The sequence below is a fragment of the Coregonus lavaretus genome (assembly GCF_964263955.1).
Source record: "Coregonus lavaretus genome assembly, chromosome: 15".
Classification (NCBI taxonomy): Eukaryota; Metazoa; Chordata; class Actinopteri; order Salmoniformes; family Salmonidae; genus Coregonus; species Coregonus lavaretus.
This window is the reverse complement of record NC_140002.1, coordinates 22844107-22865554: the sequence shown is the minus strand read 5'-3', so window position 1 is coordinate 22865554 and position 21448 is coordinate 22844107. Positions and strand designations below refer to the sequence as shown.

General features: G+C 46.0%; 1 protein-coding gene across 3 annotated transcripts in view; it reads left to right on the top strand.

Moving 5' to 3' along the window:
* amot (angiomotin) overlaps positions 1 to 21448 on the top strand; it is a 50162-nt gene that overhangs the window by 6407 nt on the left and 22307 nt on the right. The window contains exons 2-6 of one of the 3 annotated variants that reach the window (XM_084177841.1): positions 10617 to 10772; positions 11308 to 11378; positions 11511 to 11571; positions 12789 to 13809; positions 18249 to 18840. In XM_084177841.1, the coding sequence (XP_084033967.1) occupies positions 11511 to 11571; positions 12789 to 13809; positions 18249 to 18840 (1674 nt within the window). In that variant the 5' untranslated portion in view covers positions 10617 to 10772; positions 11308 to 11378. The remainder of the gene's footprint in view (positions 1 to 10616; positions 10773 to 11307; positions 11379 to 11510; positions 11572 to 12788; positions 13810 to 18248; positions 18841 to 21448) is intronic. The other 2 variants (XM_084177842.1, XM_084177843.1) reach the window with 2 other exon arrangements.

The window sequence follows — 21448 nt, the reverse complement described above, 5'->3', positions numbered from 1 at the left end:
AGGTCTACAATTTCTTTCTGAGGTCTTGGCTGATTTCTTTTGATTTTCCCATGATGTCAAGCAAAGAGGCACTGAGTTTGAAGGTAGGCCTTGAAATACATCCACAGGTACACCTCCAATTGACTAAAATTATGTCAATTAGCCTATCAGAAGCTTCTAAAGCCATGACATCATTTTCTGGAATTTTCCAAGCTGTTTAAAGGCACAGTCAACTTAGTGTATGTAAACTTCTGACCCACTGGAATTATGATACAGTGAATTATAAGTGAAATAATCTGTCTGTAAACAATTGTTGGAAACATTACTTGTGTCATGCACAAAGTAGATGTCTTAACCGACTTGCCAAAACTATAGTTTGTTAAGACATTTGTGGAGTGGTTGAAAAACGAGTTTTAATGACTAAGTGTATGTAAACTTCCGGCTTCAACTGTACCTTTGTTAGGTTTTATCGCTTGGATGTAACTGCTCCCAGTTCGGCTCATAGTGTTATTATGGCTGGGTCCTGGAGTGGGTGTTAGGCAGCGCGCAGGTTGCGCATTTATCCGGGTTACCACAATTTCCTGTGGGTTTGAGCCATGGGCTGCCGTGATTCATCAACTCTGGTCGATTCTATGCAGCACGTGTGCTGTTGTTTTGGACTTGCGGTTCCTTTTAAGACTTCTGACATTTTAAGGCTTGCAAGGTAAGTATTGTTCTTGGAACAGTGGGGTCTATGGACTTGGGCTGCAGTGGCAGCGTGTCAATGCGCATAACCAAGTTGCAGCAGGTTCTGGTTCCCTATATGGGGCTCTGACAGTTCAGGCTTCTCGTGTAAGTAGTAGGGAAAAAGGTGGCTTTCTGTAACCCCTTTTAGGAGCAGGGGATTTGGGCTCGCTGAAGAGCGGTACTGAATAGAGGAAATTAATGCGAGCCCCGGCATTATAGCCAGGAAGGCGGGGCTTCCGAGGGCGGGCTCGGCATCCATTGGGCGTGATTTCAGTTTTCTTCAGGTGATTGGTATATGATTTGTTGCTGACTCCCCCATAGTATTTTATACCTTGTTCCCTCCATCAGGGAACAGTAGTTATATTCATAACTGTACGTTTGTAAACATTTTGAGCCGGGGACCCCTTTTGTGATAGGAAATTAATCAGGGACCCCCTCATAATCAGAACACAACTCTAGTGCGATACAAATAGTCTACAAGGAGTTTTACTATGACATCTGCAGTGCATGGCTGGATGAACCAAGTCTGTGCATTTTTAAAGCTTAAATTACAGTGCATTTATGTAATAGTTTTGAGTTGAAAAACTGATATGTGGAGTACTGTGGGTACCAATATCCCTGTGAGCCTCCCAGGCCCATGTTGCCCAGGGTTAAGAACATGAATTGTCATACTAAGCTAAATATGAGCTGTAGTTGTTGTTTCCCCAATAAAGGGAAGTTGTGGATTGTTCTGTTTAGTCCACTCTTGATTACACACTAGTTACAGTCTAACAAATGTACCCTTATTTTCTTAATTGACCCACTTGCCTCAAAGCCTCATGGAATGATCTCATCCTTACGGGATGTTGAGGGAAGTGGATTTCTTTCATTCATTTTATCTTATATCAAATTCAGTGATACTAGGCCTAAACCTACCCAATTCATACCTAACCCATTGAAATATAGTGATATTACATCAAAGACGTGCCAGCCAACCAGAGTCCATATCTGTTAAAAGTGTTTGTTTGTTAGAATACATTCCAGAGGGAATGCCATGGTTATTCTCTTTGACCAGAGGGCCAGGACAGGGATTTGTTTCCTGCTGTTTGACAGGAATCCAAGAAATGCTCAAATGACAAAGAACAATGACTTGCTCTGGTCTCTTGTCTGGTCTCAGTGTGTGTTTGGATCTGAAGCAGTGTTGATTATCCCTCCCCTGTCCCCTTCCTTCCTCTGTATGGTGGCCCTGCCTGGGCCAATAGGGACCCGGGGGCCTTTGTTGAGTCGTATAGGTGGTGTTAAGTGTCTGCCAGAGCAGTGCCTAGCACCATTGACTCACAGCACTGGAATGTCTGACTGTTCCACTCACTCCCTTTCTCTCTGTCTTACTCTTTTCACCTCCTATCCCTCTCTCTCTCGCTCTGTGTAATTGCTTGCTCCCTCAGCCTCCCCTTCTATCTCCCTACTTCTTAGTTACTTCCTATCAATCTCAGACCCTCATATTTTTCTCCCTCTTTCCTTCCCCCCTCTCTCCTTCTGTAGAGGAGGCCCAAAGTCCCGTCTGCTGACTCAGCCTTGTTTTCCTCTGAGCTCACACGACGTACACAATGGATGCAGATTATCCACCATCTTCTTAATAATATCACTACACTCATTAATTAATGAAAATGCAACTTTAGTGAATTACTAACACCCTCAGAGCCACGGTGCTCCCTCTCATACACACACACACACACACACACACACACACACACACACACACACACACACACACACACACACACACACACACACACACACACACACACAAAACCTGTTCAAATCAACTCAATGACCCCCCAGCAGGAATGAGAAGAAGTGCTCTTCATTCCGCCTCCTTTTTCCCGATGGGTGGTGTGATACTGTAACCATTTAGGAGGGAAATGAACTGTGGGCCTATTAAAAGAGCCATTGCATACCGTGGTGCTGGGAGAGTGGGACGCTGGGTAACCCAATGCTTGTGACTGGGGCCAAGGCAATGTACCTGCTAACCCCAGGGAGGGAACAGACAGCCAGTACCACTCTGGAATGTGTCATAGTGTGGGAGACGGACTCCTGGAACTCATGGGAGGAAGGGGTGGGGGGGATAATGCAGAAGGCATGGCCAGACACACCACACACACTCGCTTATTTACACAAATACAAATACACACACATACACCCCGGAGCATTCTTTCACTAGGTTTCCAGGCGGACGTGTCACCTTCAGTACAGTATCAGTGTTTTGGGGCGAAACCGTCTCAACACTTCCCTGCTCTGATCCACTGGTCATGCTCCACTTCCAGATGGTGTTTGTTTTGGACACAGGAACATTTCCTGTCATGGACCCGATCACATTCCCATTCCTGTCATGGGATGATCTCACTCACTCCTGAATCCAGATTAAGTTCTAATCAAAAGCACGTTTTCCAGAGATATAGTCATATAATGTGTGATGTATGTCAGTGGTAGTTTCATTCAGTCTACTGGGACAGAGTAGGATGGAGCACTGAGTCTGAGTCATTCCCTCTGCTGTCAGTCTTGTGATTGATCGTTGTGTTGTAAATCTGGCATTATAGGACCAGAGAGATGGAGGGGGGGGGGGTTGATATTCTTTACACTGCTGCTCCAGAAACATGCCGGGGAAAGGGTTGAGGCGAGGGGGTGAATAAAGGGTGAGGGGTGAGAGGGAGTAGGGGGCAAGGTGATGGAGACAGGGGTGAAGTAAGGGGAAAAGAGGGGGAACAGAGGGTAAAGGAAGAGATTTGAAGGGGGGATTGTCCCTGCCATAACTCGGCAGAGGAAGGCCAAATCAATCCACAGCAGGAGTGACAGAGATGAAGAGGGTTCTCATCTCTGCAGCACATGCTTCCCATTAAGACTGTGTGTGTGTGTGTGGCGCGCATGTGGTAAGGGGTTTAGGGAGTTGTATATACGCGGGTGAGGGGGTTTGCTGTGTTTCCGAAAGGTTGGGCCTGTATCAGGAACATTTGTGTGTGTGTGTGTGTGTGTGTGTTGCGGAGAGAATGAAACCACATTACAGAGATTGTGATTGAGTTGGAAAAAGAGAGCGAGAAAAGGAATAAAAGGGCTCCATAGAGAGGAAGCATGTCAGCTTTGTCAAAATGGCTGCTGCCAGGTTTGGTCCGTTTATGACGACTGTTTCTCATTTAGGGAGAGGGCCAAAGGTCTTCAACCAGTCAGATAAAATCACTTTTACCATGTCAGCACCTCTGTTAGCTCCCCAAACCCTCCCTGACCAACCAGAACTGGAGTTTTGAGTAATTCAAATGAAGGGTTATTGAATTCCTTCTCTCCCCAACAAAGGACTTTCAGAAGAACAGTAAACTGATATGCCTCTGATATGTAGGTCAAACTGAATTAGGGAATACTCTGGCACAGGTCTGCTGTTTTTGAAAGGCAAAGTGAAGGGCGCTGATTGACAGATTGAGGTATTGTGACAGAGAGCTGGTCGGACGCCCATCTCTATCCAAACAATGGCTGCCTTACTATTCCAAAAGTATCCTCACTGGAGCGAAGTAATGTGGCCCCTGTGGAGGACTCTGCTCTCTCTCTTTTTCTCTTTCTCTCTTTCCAACCCCTTCTACCGCATTCTCTCTATTTTTGCTGCCTTTTCAACCAGCCCTTCCCATGTTTAATGGAACATGATCCAGCTCCTCATATTAATAATTGCAACGGCCAGCCTTGGCGCGAGGGAGGTGGAGAGAATGGGGGGAGAAGGGGATATGGAAAGAGGTAAAGGGAGAGAGCGAGAGAGATCGTACAGGTGTGTGTGTGTGTGTGTCAGTTTCTTGACCTGGTTCTGTCTTCCCCAGTTGTGCTGCTGTGGGAGAATCTCCCAGGCCAGAGCCCAGAATAATGGACACCAAGGGAGAGTGGGCTTCATACTCTCTCCTGCCACGGAGGGAGGGAGGAGGGGGGGGGGGGTGATGGGCGGCCTTTCTAGATTGGAATGTTGCATTTCCTGCTTGGTTCCTGCCATGTGTTTCTCAGTTTTCCCCCGTTCCTCCGATCTATCTCTCTTCCGCGCTTTTCCTCTCTCGTGCTCTCTCTTGCTCTGCACCACATTCCCCCCCTTTCTCTCCCCCTTCCTCTTTTTCACTCCCCTCATGCCTTTCTTGTGACCTTCCCTACATATTTCTCTCCTCTCTGTTCTAGCCCTCTCTTCTCCCTCTCCCCTCTCCCCCTGTTCCTCTGTCTTCTCTCTTCTCTTTCCATAACAATATTGTCAGTGTTATCTTGTCCTACAATAAGTTGACAGAAAAGCTGAACGTGGAAGAGCTCTCTGGAGTTCATTAAACCTCTGGCCGCTTTCCACTAATGTTCCGCTGTTATGTAAACACTGCCTGAGAAAGATGACAGTGTGTGTGTGTGTGTGTGAGTGAAGTGGGCCAGAATGCTTTAGCTACAGGGTTGTTTGGGGTCAGTTGCCTGCTCTCTCTCCCCCTGTGTGTGTGTGTGTGTGTCAGGAGTTGGTTGCCCACACATTCCCTGGAATGTTGTTCACCAGCTCCTTGTCTCACCTCTCCTCTCCTCTCCTCTCTGTTCTCCGGTATGTGACGCCAGTATGAAAATGTATGCACTCACTAACTGTAAGTCGCTCTGGATAAGAGTGTCTGCTAAATGACTAAAATGTCAAATGTAAATGTGACCGTTGTTGCCTCAGGCTAAGTATGCTACTATGCTGTGTTTGTTACTGTACAGTTGACAGAGAACAGATACAGGACAATTACAGTCAACTCCTTCAGGCCCATCACTCTACGTAGGCAGAGTCAACTGGTTGGACCTGAACCAGAGGGGAACTAAGACACTTATCTGCCGTCTACAGTTACATGTGTATATGGAGACGTGTGGGAGTCACCTCAGAGAAAAAGTGACTGGGACTCTTATGAGACTCAGGGAAGTGACGGGTTAAGTGTGTGCGTACCATCCTGGTCTCCCAGCCCCCCAACCCTAGGCAGAGCTGGGTTTAATAACTATTTTACTTATTTTCAAATACTTTGGCTGGTTGATTGAGCTTGTCTGTTGCAGTGAAACCAATGGAAAAGTCCTAAAGGTGCAAACCCTGCTTGCATGGCAGTCCAGGCAGGCTAAATCAAACGCCAGAAGTATTTGAAAGAGTTCAAATAGTATTTGAACCCATGTCTGCCTCTGGCTCTATTCCTGGTATGAATAGACAGTAAATCATCTTAATCTAACCTACTGCCCCTATTCATGATTCCCCTGAGGAAAACCTAGTGTGTGTGTTTGTACTTAGTGGTGGGTGATGGGTTCTCAGGACCCCATATGTAACCTGTAGTATCACCCTCCAGGGAAAACGTGTGTGTGTGTGTCCGTGGTGGGGTGTGTATGTCCGTGGTGGGGTGTGTGTGTCCGTGGTGGGGTGTGTGTGTCCGTGGTGGGGTGTGTGTGTCCGTGGTGGGGTGTGTGTGTCCGTGGTGGGGTGTATGATGTGCTCCCAGGACCCCTGTGTGTGTGTGTATAGGAAAGAATGTGTGTGTGTGTGTGTGTGTGTGTGTGGTGCTGTCAGGACCCAGTGTGTATATCCTGCAGTATGTCTCCTGATGAGGTCAAACGTCAACCTTAACGTCAGGGGATGTTAGTCAGGGGCCATCTCTCTTCTGTCTGTCTCTCTCTCTGTCTTTCTCTCTCGCTCTCTTTCTCGTTCTCTCTCGCTCTCTTTCTCTACCCAACTATCGCACTCTTAATTTCTTGTTCTTCCTCGCTTTCCTGTGAAACTCTTCCCCCCCCCTCTGCTGTTAACCCCGCTCTGGCGTTTTACAAGAATAAACAGGCCGTGTGCGGGGGCGCTGGGAAACTTGCACATGGAAGGCAAATATTTACATAAGACAGTGCAACCTCTGGCTCCATTAAAATATGAAAGAGCATCTCATAATAGATATAGCTAGCTACTACTGTATATCATTGCATCTCAAAGCTCCCGGTTAATCGCTGGCTGAAGCTGGGAGCAGAGTTTGAAACAGTGTCTCTCTACACAGATAAGATACAGGTAACTGCCAAAATAATGGAAACACTGAGTAAACGAGGGATACAAAGTACACTGAACAAAATATAAACGCAACATGTAAAGTGTTGGTCCCATGTTCCATGAGATGAACTAAAAGATCCCAGAAATGTTCCATACGCACAAAAAGCTTATTTCTCTCAAATTTTGTGAACAAATTTGTTTATATCCCTGTTAGTGAGTATTTCTCCTTTGCCAAGATAATTCATCCACCTGACAGGTGTGGCAAATCAAGAAGCTGATTAAACAGAATGATCATTACACAGGTGCACCTTGTGCTGGGGATAATAAAAGGCCACTCTAAAATGTGCAGTTTTGTCACACAACACAATGCCACAGATGTCTCAAGTTTTAAGGGAGCATGCAATTGGCATGCTGACTGCAGGAATGTCCACCAGAGCTGTTGCCAGAGAATTGTTCATTTCTCTACCAAAAGCCGCCTCCAACGTCGTTTTAGAGAATTTGGCTGTACATCCAACTGGCCTTACAACCGCAGACCACGTGTATGGCGGTTTGCTGATGTTTGCAGGCCAGACCCAGAATAATGGACACCAAGGGAGAGTGGGCTTCATACTCTCTCCTGCCACGGAGGGAGGGAGGGAGGGAGGGAGGGGGGGGGGTGATGTTTGCTGATGTCAACATTGTGAACAGTTTACCCCATAGTGGTGGTGGGGTTATGGTATGGACAGGCATAAGCTACAGACAATGAACACAATTGCATTTTATCAATGGCATTCATCCACTGCCATCACGTCATGTTTCAGCATGATAATGTATGGCCCCATGTGGCAAGGATCTGTACACAGTTCCTGGAACCTGAAAATATACCAGTTCTTCCATGGCCTGCATACTCATCAGACATGTCACCCATTGAGCATGTTTGCGATGCTCTGGATCGACGTGTACGACAGCGTGTTCCAGTTCCCGCCAATATCCAGCAACTTCGCACAGCCATTGAAGAGGAGTGGGACAACATTCCACAGGCCACAATCAACAACCTGATCAACTCTATGAGAAGGAGATATGTCGCGCTGCATGAGGCAAATGGTGGTCACACCAGATACTGTGGTTTTCTGATCCACACCCCTACTGTTTTTTTTAAGGTATCTGTGACCAACAGATGCATATCTGTATTCCCAGTCATGTGAAATCCATAGATTAGGTTCTAATGAATTTATTTCAATTGACTGATTTCCTTATAAGAACTGTAACTCAGTAGAATCTTTGAAATTGTTGCATGTTGTGTTTATAATTTTGTTCACAGGTGTGGTTCCTGAGTTAATTAAGCAATTACCATCCCATCATGCTTAGTGTCATGTATAAAAATGCTGGGCAGGCCTTTATTTAGACTACCATGACTATAGGATGACAATGCCCCCATCCAAAGGGCACCAGTGGTCACTGAATGGTTTGATGAGCATGAAAACGATGTATGCCATGGCCGTCTCAGTCACCAGATCTTAACACAATTTAACACTTATGGGAGATTCTGGAGCGGCGCCAGAGACAGCGTTTTCCACTACCATCAACAAAAAAAACAAATTATGGAGTTTCTCGTGGATGAATGGTGTCGTGTCCCTCCAATAGAGTTCCAGACACTTGTAGAATCTATGTCAAGGTGCACTGAAGCTGTTCTGGCTCATGGTGGCCCAATGCCCTATTAAGACACTTTATGTTGGTGTTCCTTTCATTTTGACAGTTACCTGTATGTTTCACTGAGGCGACACTGGTCATAAGCCTTTAGGGCTGAGAACATGGCTGGCTACCTATGATTGATGCCATTTTAATTCAATGGATCTCTCAGAGAGGGGGAGGAAGGGAGTTCTGTTGTCTTTCTTTCTCTTTCTCTCTTACACGCAAACCCGCGCACTCTTTTTCTCTCTCTTTCACACTCAAACTCTCTTTTTCTGTCTGTCTCTTTCCCTCCCTCCCTCTCTTCCCTCTCCCTTTAGGGTTTTTGTAGAGAGACTGATACAGCTTTTCCACCCCTTCCAACTGTGTGGGCCTGTCTGCCCCTGACTCACTGATCTAGGACCAGCGGGAACCTGAACCTGTGAGGGCAGGCCCTCTCTAAAGAGGAAGTGTGTGGTGAAGTAGCAGGTGGCTGGCAGGGTAATGGTAAAGGAACAGTTACGCCAGCGCTCAGGTATGAGGGTGTGACGAGATCCTGGAGGGCCTCCAGATTCACCTGTCCTCCCGGTCCCAGCCCCACTTGCTGGAACGAGGGGGAGGGAGGGAAGGAAGGAGAGCGAGAGAGGTGTGCCGTGGTAGCTCTTTGCAGAACGAAGGTACAAGCTGAGAGCAGTGTGTGACTGCTTTACTGAGCTGCTCTGTGGGAAAAATTGGATTGAATACAGCAGGCTGGATCTCTTGGCATTGTTTTGGTTCTGTGGAATATCTCATGTTATTTCATTGTAGCCTACTGCTCCCTTGGTATGTGATCCTTTTTAATACTTTGTGTGAAGTTGCAGTTGAGATACATCATGGCAGTGGTATTTCAAACAAGGTGGATGGATGTGAGCAATGAAATTGAATGTTATTGCTCAAATCGTGACAGTGGAATTTCAAACCGTGTGGGTGTTGAGGTGAATGTCATGGCTGTGCTCTGTCTGTGCTGCTGAAACCCAGGCTAGCTCAGGTATGCTGGCTGACATAACCCACAGATCCACACAAGCACGCACACACACACACACACACGCGCACACACACACACACACACACACACACACACACACACAGAGGTGAAAGCCACTGGGACCACTTACAGGGAAACCTATCTGAGGAGCGACCGGAATGCCAGATTCCCTGAATCCACTGTGGCCAGCTCTGGCTATGGAATAAACTGTTTATCTGAAACAGTCAAGGAACTTACAATTTGAGCGTCAGGAGGGGAGAGAGTATGAAGGGACCATCTGGAAGTAATTTTTCAGAGGGGAGGGTTGTGATACTGATTGTCTTACTCATACTATCCTATCAAGAGTGTGATTGTGTGTCTACATTTGTTTTCACGTGAATGTATGTGTTTTTGCAAGTGTATGTACTGTATGTGTCTTCGTGGGTGTGTGTGTGTTTTGAGAATCCAAATCTGGCTTTATCAGTTCTGATTGCTCTCGCTGTGTTAGAGGAAGGGCGGTGTGCGTGCCGGTGTGTGCGTGTGTATTTATGTATGTGCGTGTGTGCGTGCGCTGTGGCTACCGAGTCAGTCAAACAGCAACAGAAATGGATTCCACTATCTCCCTGGGATTTCACCCACTTCCAAACGTCTGTTGACAGAGAGTGAAGAACATTTAATCTGACATTTTCTTTCAAAGTTGTTGTTCCAAACACTTTAACTCTTGTTTTAGCTGTAACTGGCTCTCTGTTGCTGAGTATGCCGAGTCCACCCTCTGGTTTCACAATAACACCAATGTTGGGTAACGTCGCCACAAAAGATTGTGTCCAGAAAATCACCTCTGGTTCACACAGAGATGGGAGTTGTCTTGTTTTGTCAAGAGCAGCTCAGATCTCCACTCTCTCTCTGTTCTGATTGAACCCTGCACATCCTCACATCCTGTGTTTGATTCCAGTGAAAGGCCGACACACACACACACACACACACACACACACACAGGTGCACGTGGACACACACACACTGAAAACAAACACACAAACACAACACTGAACACACACAACCCTACTTCCCATAACCTTCCCAGACAGCTCACGGTCGAACCAGAGGAGGAAACTACTTCACTGAAAGTGTCCCCTATTTTACATTCCCAAAACCCCCGCCCCTCCTCCTCCCCTGTGCGGCTCCTGCGGCCGTGCATACCGGACCCCACCCCCATTGTTGAGGCTGGTTGGTTGAGAGTGGCTTTTCCTGTTGCAGAGTGGCTGGGGCTAAGCGACGTGGACCAGCGCCTCTACGCGTTGGAGCGCCTGGAGGAACTGGTGACGCTACCGGACGAGGAGGAGACCCCCATCTCGGTACCTGTCCCCCCAGCAGCAGCATGAGCAGTAGAGCCCAGTGAGAGCAGCCACACAGGTAGGTGACCAGGGGGAGAGAGTAGGATAAGTCTAGGTGGAGAAGGGGTTATGAAATCACAGAGGTGGGGGGGTAGAGGAAAAGTTAACGAGCAGATTTTAAACGAGCCAGTACAGTATGACTGAGTTTTGATTTCAAGCAACCTAACAATTCTGCTGGCACAGTAGTAGTTTGACCATTTATTGAATTTGATTGAGTAGAAGTAGACGATTCTGAATGCCAATGTTATTTCATAATGTAGCATAAGTCAGAGTAGAGACTACTATGTGAAAGTAAAATGAGTTAAGAAACGCCCCCGCCTGCTCGGGGTCCAGTGTGCTGCCTGCCTGCCTGTGTCAGATTCCCTGCTTTCTCTGTGTGTATACAGGACGCAGGCAGGCAGGCAGGCAGCAACCTTTAAACAAGCCATAAATCACTGTGTCTCGCCATGTCATACCAGTGGATCCTCCATTTCTCTCCACATTTATTTTCAGTTGTGTGTTTTGTTTTGTTTCTGTTCCATCCTCCATTTGTCCATTGTCCTGGTTGGTACTAGTTGGTTCTGAAGAGGGGGAGTCAAAGAAAGGAGAAGATTTGGGGGAAGAGCGGCAGGAAATAGCAGTCGAAGTATGTTGAGGAGAGTATACTACCATTGTGATATTCATTTTTTTTCTCTCTTTTCCTTCTTCGACTTGGAAGAGAGCCCCACGAGCGGACAGACCCAAAGCTGACTTTTTTATATATATTTATTTACCACAGATGTTTCGGAAAAAAGCTTCATCCTCCTTGAGAATGAGAAGAATATCAGAAAGCAATAGATGTAATAATTTCACCTTCTTCATTACTTTGTAGATGGTGCCTCTTTAACCACTAGATCTCTTTTAATGGCATTCAAGGTTGTCAGTGGAAACCACTCCATAGAACCCAGTTTGAAATCCCCCCAAAAAACATTGACGAAGTCAGTTTCAAAAGAACTCCTTCATCTAGTGAAGCCCTTTAAGCGTAACGCTTGCTTGTGGCTTTTTACTGGATGTAGTTAAAGCGTAAATTTTAACTCTCCGGAAATGAGTGTGTTTGATTTAGACCTGCGGGCATGTTATCTAATTCACAGCTAACATGCCCTGGGTGGTTTCTACTTTGACTTTGTATGTTTTTACTAAAACCCATTTGCCTTCCCCTACTGTATGATTGTCATATGTCTACCAATCACAATGCCTAGCTTGGGATAAAAGAGTTTTGATTTTCGAATCAACGGTTTTGCTTTCTGCAAATTATCTGCTGGGTAATGATAAAAATAGTTGGGTGTATAAAAATGGTCATGATTCATTTAGACAATAGTAGTGCACACTGCATGTTGACAGTAATAATCAGATGTTCTCTCCTGTCCTGCACAAGGGGAGTGGGGTTACAGTATACGCACCTGGGTGGTCCTAAACGCTCTGACTCTGGGATTTAGTACCATCTAATCGGTTGATTTGGGTGACCATCAATTTGGCCTGACTATAAGTCAGTATTTCTGCTGACGATGGTGTCATATAGTCATATTTGTCATTTGGCTCCAAAAGGCCTTGGAAACCGATACTTGTAAGCACCAAATTTGGCCCCGATGATATACCCTCCAATGCTACCCAGCTGTCAAAGTGTTAAGAGTTTTGGTTTGAGGTTTCTCAGAGGATAGTGGTGGTTCAGTTCCTTTCATTATTTTCATCTCCATTCTGTATTTCACCTTAACATCACTCATGTCTAGTGTTCAGTATGCTCAGCTATGACTCTCATGATGAGTGTTGGGGGTGGTTGGTAAAGGGCTTGTGTGTTCTCTGACTTTGTCTCCTCTCTCTCTCTCTCCCCCCACATTTCTCCCTTCTTTCCCCCCTCTCCATCTCTCCCCACCTGCCTACCCTAACGCCTCTCTCCCCCATCACCTATCTCCCTGTTTTCACCCTCTCTCCATCTCAACCCCTCTCTTCAATCCCTTCTTCGACTCATCCCCCTCCTCACCTCACCCACCCTCCTTCGTTCCACCCTACCCTCTCCCAGGGAACATCGATCGCGGGCGCAGCTCATCCTTCCATGAGGTGCGTGGTCTTCGGGAAGCTGAGATGAGGCCGGTGGCCGACGAAACGTCCAGCAGCAGCAGCGGCAGCAGCAACACCGTCCTACAGCGACTCCTACAGGAGCAGATGCGCTATGGTGAGGGACGCAACTACCAGCTGGCCATGCAGCAACAGCAGCAACAACAACAACAGCAGCAGAGGCAGCAGCAGGAGGGAGGGGTGAGCGGGGGATACCCGGGCCAGGGAGGCCCCAACGACGACCGGCACGACTCTATGGTGCCCCACATCGCCCGACAGGAGCCTCAGGGACAGGAGCTGCAGGCAGACAGTGGCATGGAGAAGCTGGGCTCCCGCGGTGGGGGTAGTAGTGGAGGAGGAGGAATGAGTGGTGGTGCAGGAGGGAGCGGCCAGGGTCCCAACCCTGAGGACTTACCCACCTACGAGGAGGCCAAGGTGCAGTCACAGTATTTCCGGGGCCACCCGCACCACCAGCAACAGCAACATCAACAACACCAACATCAACAACAACAACAGTTGCCTCCGTCGGTGGGCGCGGCATTTTACGTGACGGCCGCAACCAACAACGGCAAGGTGCGTACAGAGGGGCGTCCCACGGTGCAGCGGCTTAGCACCGGGGGCAAAGTGCATCAGGACGACGGGCTCAAGGACCTGAAGCAGGGCCACGTGCGTTCCCTCTCCGAGCGCCTCATGCAGCTCTCGCTGGCCACCAGCGGGGTCAAGGCCCACGCCCCCATCACCAGCGCCCCCCTTTCCCCCCAGCTTCCCCCTCCCGGTCCCCCGGGGGACTACTACAAGCCTTCGGGCCAGCACCGGGGCCCCCCACCTGACTACCCCTTCAAGAACATGGGCTCCCCTTCCAAACAGCAGCCGCAGCATCAGGAGCAAGGTGGGCACTATTACCAGGAACATCGGCCCAGGGAGCAGGGCAGGAACGAGGTGCCACACGTCCGCTACCAGCCTCCGCCAGAGTACGGCTCCTTCAGGTGAGTAAGATAAACACACCGCCCCCCGTACTGACTCACTGTGTGTCTGACTGTCCGAGGGAACATCCTGTCTGTCTGAGCTGTATCACTGTTACTGTAGTATCAAACTTTAATTTCATGTTGTTGATGTGACTACCAGAACTTAGCTAAAGAAATCTAATACCATTGTCTTGTTCAGTTGAATCACGCACTCCTGACTCAGTTGAGAAACACACACACTCCCCGAACATGGCCCTAGAGAGACCGACTGCCCCGTGTCTGCTGGCTAAGGAATGTCTATTTACTGCATTTATTTAAAGTCTCTGTTGGTGTGCCGTCCAAAGCTTCATCAATTCACATACCTGCTGCATCTTGAGTAGGATTGGACGGTATCCAGATTTCCATACCTTCATACCGTGCCTGTGCAATCCAGGGATATATGGTAATTACTGGCAGTGCACACAAGGGGCAAAAAAAACATTTCTAACGTAAATAAAGTTTTAAAAAACCAGAATGCTAAAGAAATGCAAATAGTACTAAGGAATTTGTATAGTGAATGCTAGGTAAATGCTAACGAGCGCGTGCAAACATTAACTACTAAAGCTTACTGTATGCTTCCCAGTCTAAACAGTTTGCTCATATATTATTACAAAATTGTGACGTTTTGGTGTTTGGCAGGTTTTTTTTGGGCTGTTCGAACAAACAATTTTTTCTTGAGGTAGCCGAAGTTCGGTAGCCGAAGTCTACGCCCCTTCGTCTGTGTTTGGTCAACAGTAGGGATTCTTTAATTAAGTGTTTTTTGTCATTCAACGACAGACAACTCGTTTTCATGCACATTTTAAAACTTGATATACTGCACCAAACATCTTAGTTAGATGTAAAATTGCTTGACTAAGACCTTCTCGGGGAAAAAAAGTCTAAATGAATGACAGATTTCTTGGTTTATCTTAGATTGATTATGACTTTTGAGGAAGTGTTATTGTATGTTGTTCTATGGCGTCTCAAGAGGGACAGACATATTGGCGCTTTTTTCTTGTTTTTCAAGCAAATTACTTTTTAAGGGAGTATGCGAGGCAGAGACGTTTGCTTTGTCTAGCCGACTTCTGCTAGGAGTAAACCGAACCTAGTATGCGGCTGCCTTAAGACAGACAACCCAGCTCATAAAGTTACGCAAGTATCTCAAAACGCAGTTTGCAGCACGCAGAAAACCAATATTAGACAGCACAGCGCAGATCTTAATCCAGGAGGGCATTGTTTCTGCTGCTGTTACCAAAAAGCTTGATCTGTCAAGCTAACGTTAGCCCACTTAGCTAACATTAACAAGTTAGCAAAACCCAGCTGGAGAGAATTTATTTGGCACATCTTACATAGTTAACTTAATAATTATAAGATATATAGCTGGCAGACATTAGTAGTGATTTTCATGTAACTTCATCACCTTACAGTGCCTTCAGAAAGTATTCATACCCATTGACTTATTCCACATTTTGCTGTGTTACAGCCTGAATTCAAAATTGTAAAAGATCATCATCCATCTACACACAATACCCCATAATGACAAAGTGAAAACATGTTTTTAGAAATGTTTGCTAATTTTTTGAAAATGAAATACAGAAATATCTAATTTACACCCCTTTGCTATTACACTCCAAATTGAGTTCAAGTGCATCCAATTTCCTTTGATCATCCTTGAGATGTCACTACAACTTGATTGGAGTCCACCTGTGGCCAAGTCAATTGTTTGGACATGATTTAGAAAGAAACACACCTGTCTATATAAGGTCCCACAGTTGACAGTGCATGTCAGAGCAGAAACTATACCATATAGAGAGAATTGTGATGAGGCATATATCTGGGGAAGGCTATAAAACAATTTCTAGAGTGTTGAAAGTTTCCAAGAGCACAGTGGTCTCCATCATTTGGACATTGAAAAAAATATGGAACTACCCAGACTCTGTCTAGAGCTGGCCATCTTACCAAACTGAGCGACCGGGCAAGAAGGACCTTGGTCAGGGAGGTGACCAAGAACCCAATGAGCTCTCTGACAGAACTAGAGAGTTCCTTGACTGAGATGGGAGAACCTGCCAGAAGGACAACAGTCTCTACAGCACTTCACCAATCTGGGCTTTATGGGAGAGTGGCCAGATGGAAACCACTCCTGAGAAAAAGGCACATGACCACACGCCTGGAGTTTGCAAAAAGGCACATGAAAGACTTGGAGATCATAAGGCAAAAGGTCTGATGAGACAAAAATGGAACTCTTTGGCCTGCATACAATGTCTGGAGACAGGCACAGCTCATCACCCATCTAACACCAATTCTACCGTGAAGTGTGGTGGTGGCAGCATCATGCTATGGGGATGCATTTCAGCGGCAGGGACTGGGCGACTGGTAAGGATAGAGGGAACAATGAATGGAGCCAAATACAGGAAAATCCTTGATGAGAACCTGCTTCAGAGTGCAAACGACCTTAGACTGGGGTGAAGGTTTACGTTCCAACAGGACAATGACCCCAAGCATACAACCAAAGCAACTTCAGAACAAGAATGTGAAAGTCCTTGAGTGGCCCAGCCAAAGCCCAGACTTGAATCCCATTGAAAATCTGTGGAAAGACTTGAAGATTGCTGTTCACCGCCACTCCCTATCTAACTTACCAGAGCTTGAGAAAATCTGCAAGGAAGAATGGGAGAAAATCCCAAAATCCAGATGTGCAAAGCTGATACAGACATACCCAAGACGACTCAAAGCTGTAATCGCCGCCAAAGGACCTTCTACAAAGTATTGACTCGGGTGTGAATACTTATGTAAAAGATGATAATATTTCTGTATTTCATTTACAATACATTTGCAAAAAAATTCAAAAAACATGTTTTCACTTTGTCATTATTATGTGTGTAGATGGGTAAGATTTTTTTTTAATCCATTTTTAAATTAGACTTTAACACAACAAAATGTGGAATAAGTCAAGGGGTATGAATACTTTCTGAAGGCACTGTAAGTTCCGCTGCAGGAGTGACTCACCTCACAAAGCGTCTGTTTTGCTCATTGTGCTTTTTTGTAAACAAACACACGTGACTGGCTAAAACAGCTGTTTGAGAAACTAGTACCAGTATGCATCATAATGAAAAATTATCTAACAGGCAAAATGATGAACGCAATCTGCTTGATCTATTACCTAGTGCACAAGTTGACTGCAGGTATTTATTGACGGTATTGGAAAATCATACCAAGGGTATTTCGAAACACCCCGAGATACGGTATATACAGTATACTGCCCAACCATAGTCTTGAGTATTTTTGGACAAGGCAACATGATTGAGACCTTCTCTTTAACATTCCTAGGGGTAATTTAGTATTTTACCCTTGAACTCTGTGACCTTCAGTCATAGTTGGGGTCATTGCCTACACACACACTGCTGGAGGGCGACTTACCTGTCCTTCATATATCATCCAGCCTACCTGTCTGCCTACCTACCTGTATGCCTACCTACCTACCTACCTACCTGTCTGCCTACCTGTCTGTCTGTCTGTCTGCCTGCCTGCCTGCCTGCCTGCCTGCCTGCCTACCTACCTGTCTGCCTGCCTGCCTACCTACCTGTCTACCTACCTGTCTATCTACCTGTCTGCCTACCTACATGTCTGCCTGCCTGCCTGCCTACCTACCTGTCTATCTACCTGTCTGCCTACCTACCTGCCTACCTACCTACCTACCTACCTACCTATCTACCTACCTGTCTACTTACCTACCTACCTGTCTGCCTTCCTACCTGTCTACCTCCCTGTCTGCCTCCCTACCTGCCGGTCTGCCTGCCTCTCTACCTGCCTACCTCCCTGCCTGCCTGCTTGCCTTCCTACTTGACTGCCAGGCTGTCTGTTGAGGTGAACAGGTTTATTGATTAGCTGGAAGGCTGAGGAGGAAGGCATGTCTCCACCGCCTGTTGGTTCACACACACACACAGAGCGAGAGAGACACACAGAGAGAGACACACACACACAGAAACAGTTGTCTGGATAGAAGGGATAGAGATCCTGTTCTGCCTGTTTTCCCTTCTGCTTGCTTATTCGTTTACCTCAAAGTAAATCACTGGCAAACAGAGATGAGTACCGCAGAATTTTTATCATCAGCTAAAACCTGTGGCGACATGATCGTTTGCTCTCTGATGACATCCCTTATAGACACAGGAATGTTTGCTTATTTCCAAAGTGGTTCACAATTGTTTTTTGTCAGTTGGAAAATCCCCAAACTTGTTGGCGTATGGCAGGTGAATCACCATAGTAAACGGATAGTATCATTGTATGTGTTTTGCCTGGTGATATGTTTTGTTGTATACTAAAACAAGCACTAAGATAGTATCATAATTTATATCTATGGACTGTTGGAGACCCACATAGTCATACGGTAAACAAACTAACATTCCTTTCTTAGTATTAACCTCTCTGATTGGCTGTCGTGTCCACAGATCCAATAAGGAGAGCTCGGTCCACTCCCAGAGATCTGTCCATCAACACAGCCCCACCTCCTCTGTCACCTCTGTGGGCTCTCTGTCCAGAGCCCAGTCCTCCACCCTCAGTAGTCTCCTCAGTGCCTCTCACCCCTCCCACACACCCCCCCACCCACAAGGGGATCCCTACGCCTCCATGGGCCCCCGCAGCCCCCAGGGCCCTGGATCACACCAGGGAGACCCGTACTGCCCTGGGCCCATTCACCCTCCACTTCAGAGGGGCCACGCCTTCCCACACGACCCCTACGGCTCCACCTCCAGGATGCACCACCAGCAGCAGCAGCACCACCAATTTCAACAACAGCAGCAACAACAACAACAGCAGCAGCAACAACAGCAGCAGCAACAGCAACAACAACAACTCCAGCACCAACAGTACCACTCCCAGTCATCCCAGGGCCACCCTCCCCAGCACTACCCCCACCCCCAGGGGGACCCCTTCACCATGATGGCACGCGCCCAGCAGATGGTGGACATGCTGTCGGAAGAGAACAGGCTGCTCAAGCAGGAGATGGTGGTGTGCTCCGATAAGGTCAACAAGCTGCGGAAGGTAAAAGGGGGGCAAAGGTTGATTGTTTACACATGTAAAATCAATGCTAGGCAGGGTCACCATATAATCTGTTACAGTTACTAGTTACCTGTCCAAAATTTTGATCAGTAACATACCTTTTGGGTTACCCAAACTCTGTAACGTAATCTGAATACTTTCAGTTACTTTTAGATGACTTTCCCCTTAAGAGGCACATGTTAGTAGCTGGCATAGCCAAAAAGTAATACAATCTGATTTTAAACCTAACCCTAACCACACTGCTAACCCTAATGCCTAATCCTAACCTTAAAGAAATCATACATTTTTACAATATAGACAATTTTGACTTTGCAGCTGGCCCATCTAGAGGAAATCGATCAGTTCTGCCTCAAGGACAAGACTCATCCCAATAAACGTCAACCTACTTAAGAGGCATTGAAAGAGGACAAAAATGAATATTACCAATTGAACGACCTCTATTGCAGGATAAATCAATGTTAGAGTTTACATAGCCGGCCATAAATGGATGTTGCATTTTACTTTATGTGTTGGTTATGTAGGCTTCTTCTAACCCATTGCTTTCTACCTCAGATAATAATACGATTAGGCTATATCTTTACATAAAAATAAAAGAAAACAGTCTGTCATTCCAATTAATTTAATACCCCTTGATCTTCAAGAATAGGACTTGGAAATATAGATTAGCCAAATTGTTTTACCTGAGCATAACCCCAAAACTAAGGACTAATTAGCCTAGGATTTTGTTGTCATGGAGGACTGATTGGGGCTCATTGCTTGTAGTTGAAAGGTAAATGCTGCTCTGAGAATGGCATGCTTTGAGCTATTTGCATGTGAAAAACTATACTAAACAAAAATATAAATGCAACATGTAAAGTGTTGGTCCTATGTTTCATGAGCTGAAATAAAAGATCCCAGAAATGTTCCATATGCACAAAAAGCTTATTTCTCTCAAATTTTGTGCACACGTTTGTTTAAATCCCTGTTAGTGAGCATTTCTCCTTTGCCAAGATAATCCATCCACCTGACAGGTGTGGAATATCAAGAAGCTGATTAAACAGCATGATCATTACACAGGTGCACAATAAAAGGACACTCTAAAATGTGCAGTTTAGTCACACAACACAATGCCACAGATGTCTCAAGTTTTGAGGGAGCGTGCAATTGGCATGCTGTGACTGCAGGAATGTCCACCAGAGCTGTTGCCAGAGAATTTAATGTTAATTTCTCTACCATAAGCCTCCTCCAACGTCGTTTTAGAGAATTTGGCAGTATGTCCAACCGGCCTCACAACCGCAGACCACGTGTAACCACGCCAGCCCAGGATCTCCACATCCGGCTTCTTCACCTGCGGGATCGTCTGAGACCAGCCACCCAGACAGCTGCTGAAACTGAGTATTTCTCTGTAATTAAAGCCCTTTTGTGGGGGGAGAACTCATTCTGATTGGCTGGGCCTGGCTCCCCAGTGGGTGGGTCTGGCTCCCAAGTGGGTATGCCTATGCCCTCCCAGGCCCACCCATGGCTGTGCCCCTGCCCAGTTATGTGAAATCCATAGATTAGGTCCTAATGAATTCATTTAAATTGACTGATTTCCTTATATGAACTGTAATGCCGTAAAATTGTTTACATTTTTGCATGTTGCGTTTATATTTTTGTTCAGTATAGATGGTAATTTTCCATGAAGAAAATAAAAGCCTCACTCGTGTTCTTTTTAAATTAAACTCGTTTTGACAGTATTGAGCACAATACCACAGTGGAGTAGAAGCGAGGAACTCAAACTTTTATTCCATAGGCTAGAATCTGCACTATGCAGCTGTTGCAAGAGCGCATTTTCACTGGCTGTCCACTGGGAGCATATTCATTATGCTGATTCTGTTCCAAAACGTTTCTTAAATGGAAGCAAACGGAACAAAACGGGAACGGATCTACCTGAATTTGTCCAATAGAAACTCTTGTTTTGCTCTGTTTGCTTCCAATTGATTCTTAAACGGTTTCCGTAATGAATACACCCCTGGTCGCAAAAACAATGATTGATGGGCAGCTTAAACTTCTTCAATTCAACCATTAGGCTATTGGGTTAAAATACACATATACATTTGTGAACAGTCATCCACAACAACCACAATCCGTAAGGCCCAAATAGGGCTGTGGCGGTCATAACATTTGGTTGGCCGGTTATTGTCATGTAAATGCAGGCCAGTCTCACAGTAATTGACCACAGTGGTGTAAAGTACTTAAGTAAAAATACTTGAAAGTACTACTTAAGTAGTTTTTTGGGGTATCTGTACTTTACTATTTATATTTTTGACAACTTTTACTTTTATTTCACTACATTCCTAAAGAAAATTATGTACTTTTTACTCCATACATTTTCCCTGACACCCAAAAGTACTCGTTACATTTTGAATGCTTAGCAGAACAGGAAAATTGTCTAATTCACACACTTATCAAGAGAACATACCTGGTCATTCCAACTGCCTCTGATCTGGCAGACTCACTCAAACACCTGCTTCGTTTATAAATTATGTCTGAGTGTTGGAGCGTGCCCCTAGCTATCTAAAAAAACAAGAAAATGGTGCCTTTTGGTTTGCTTAATATAAGGAATTTGTAA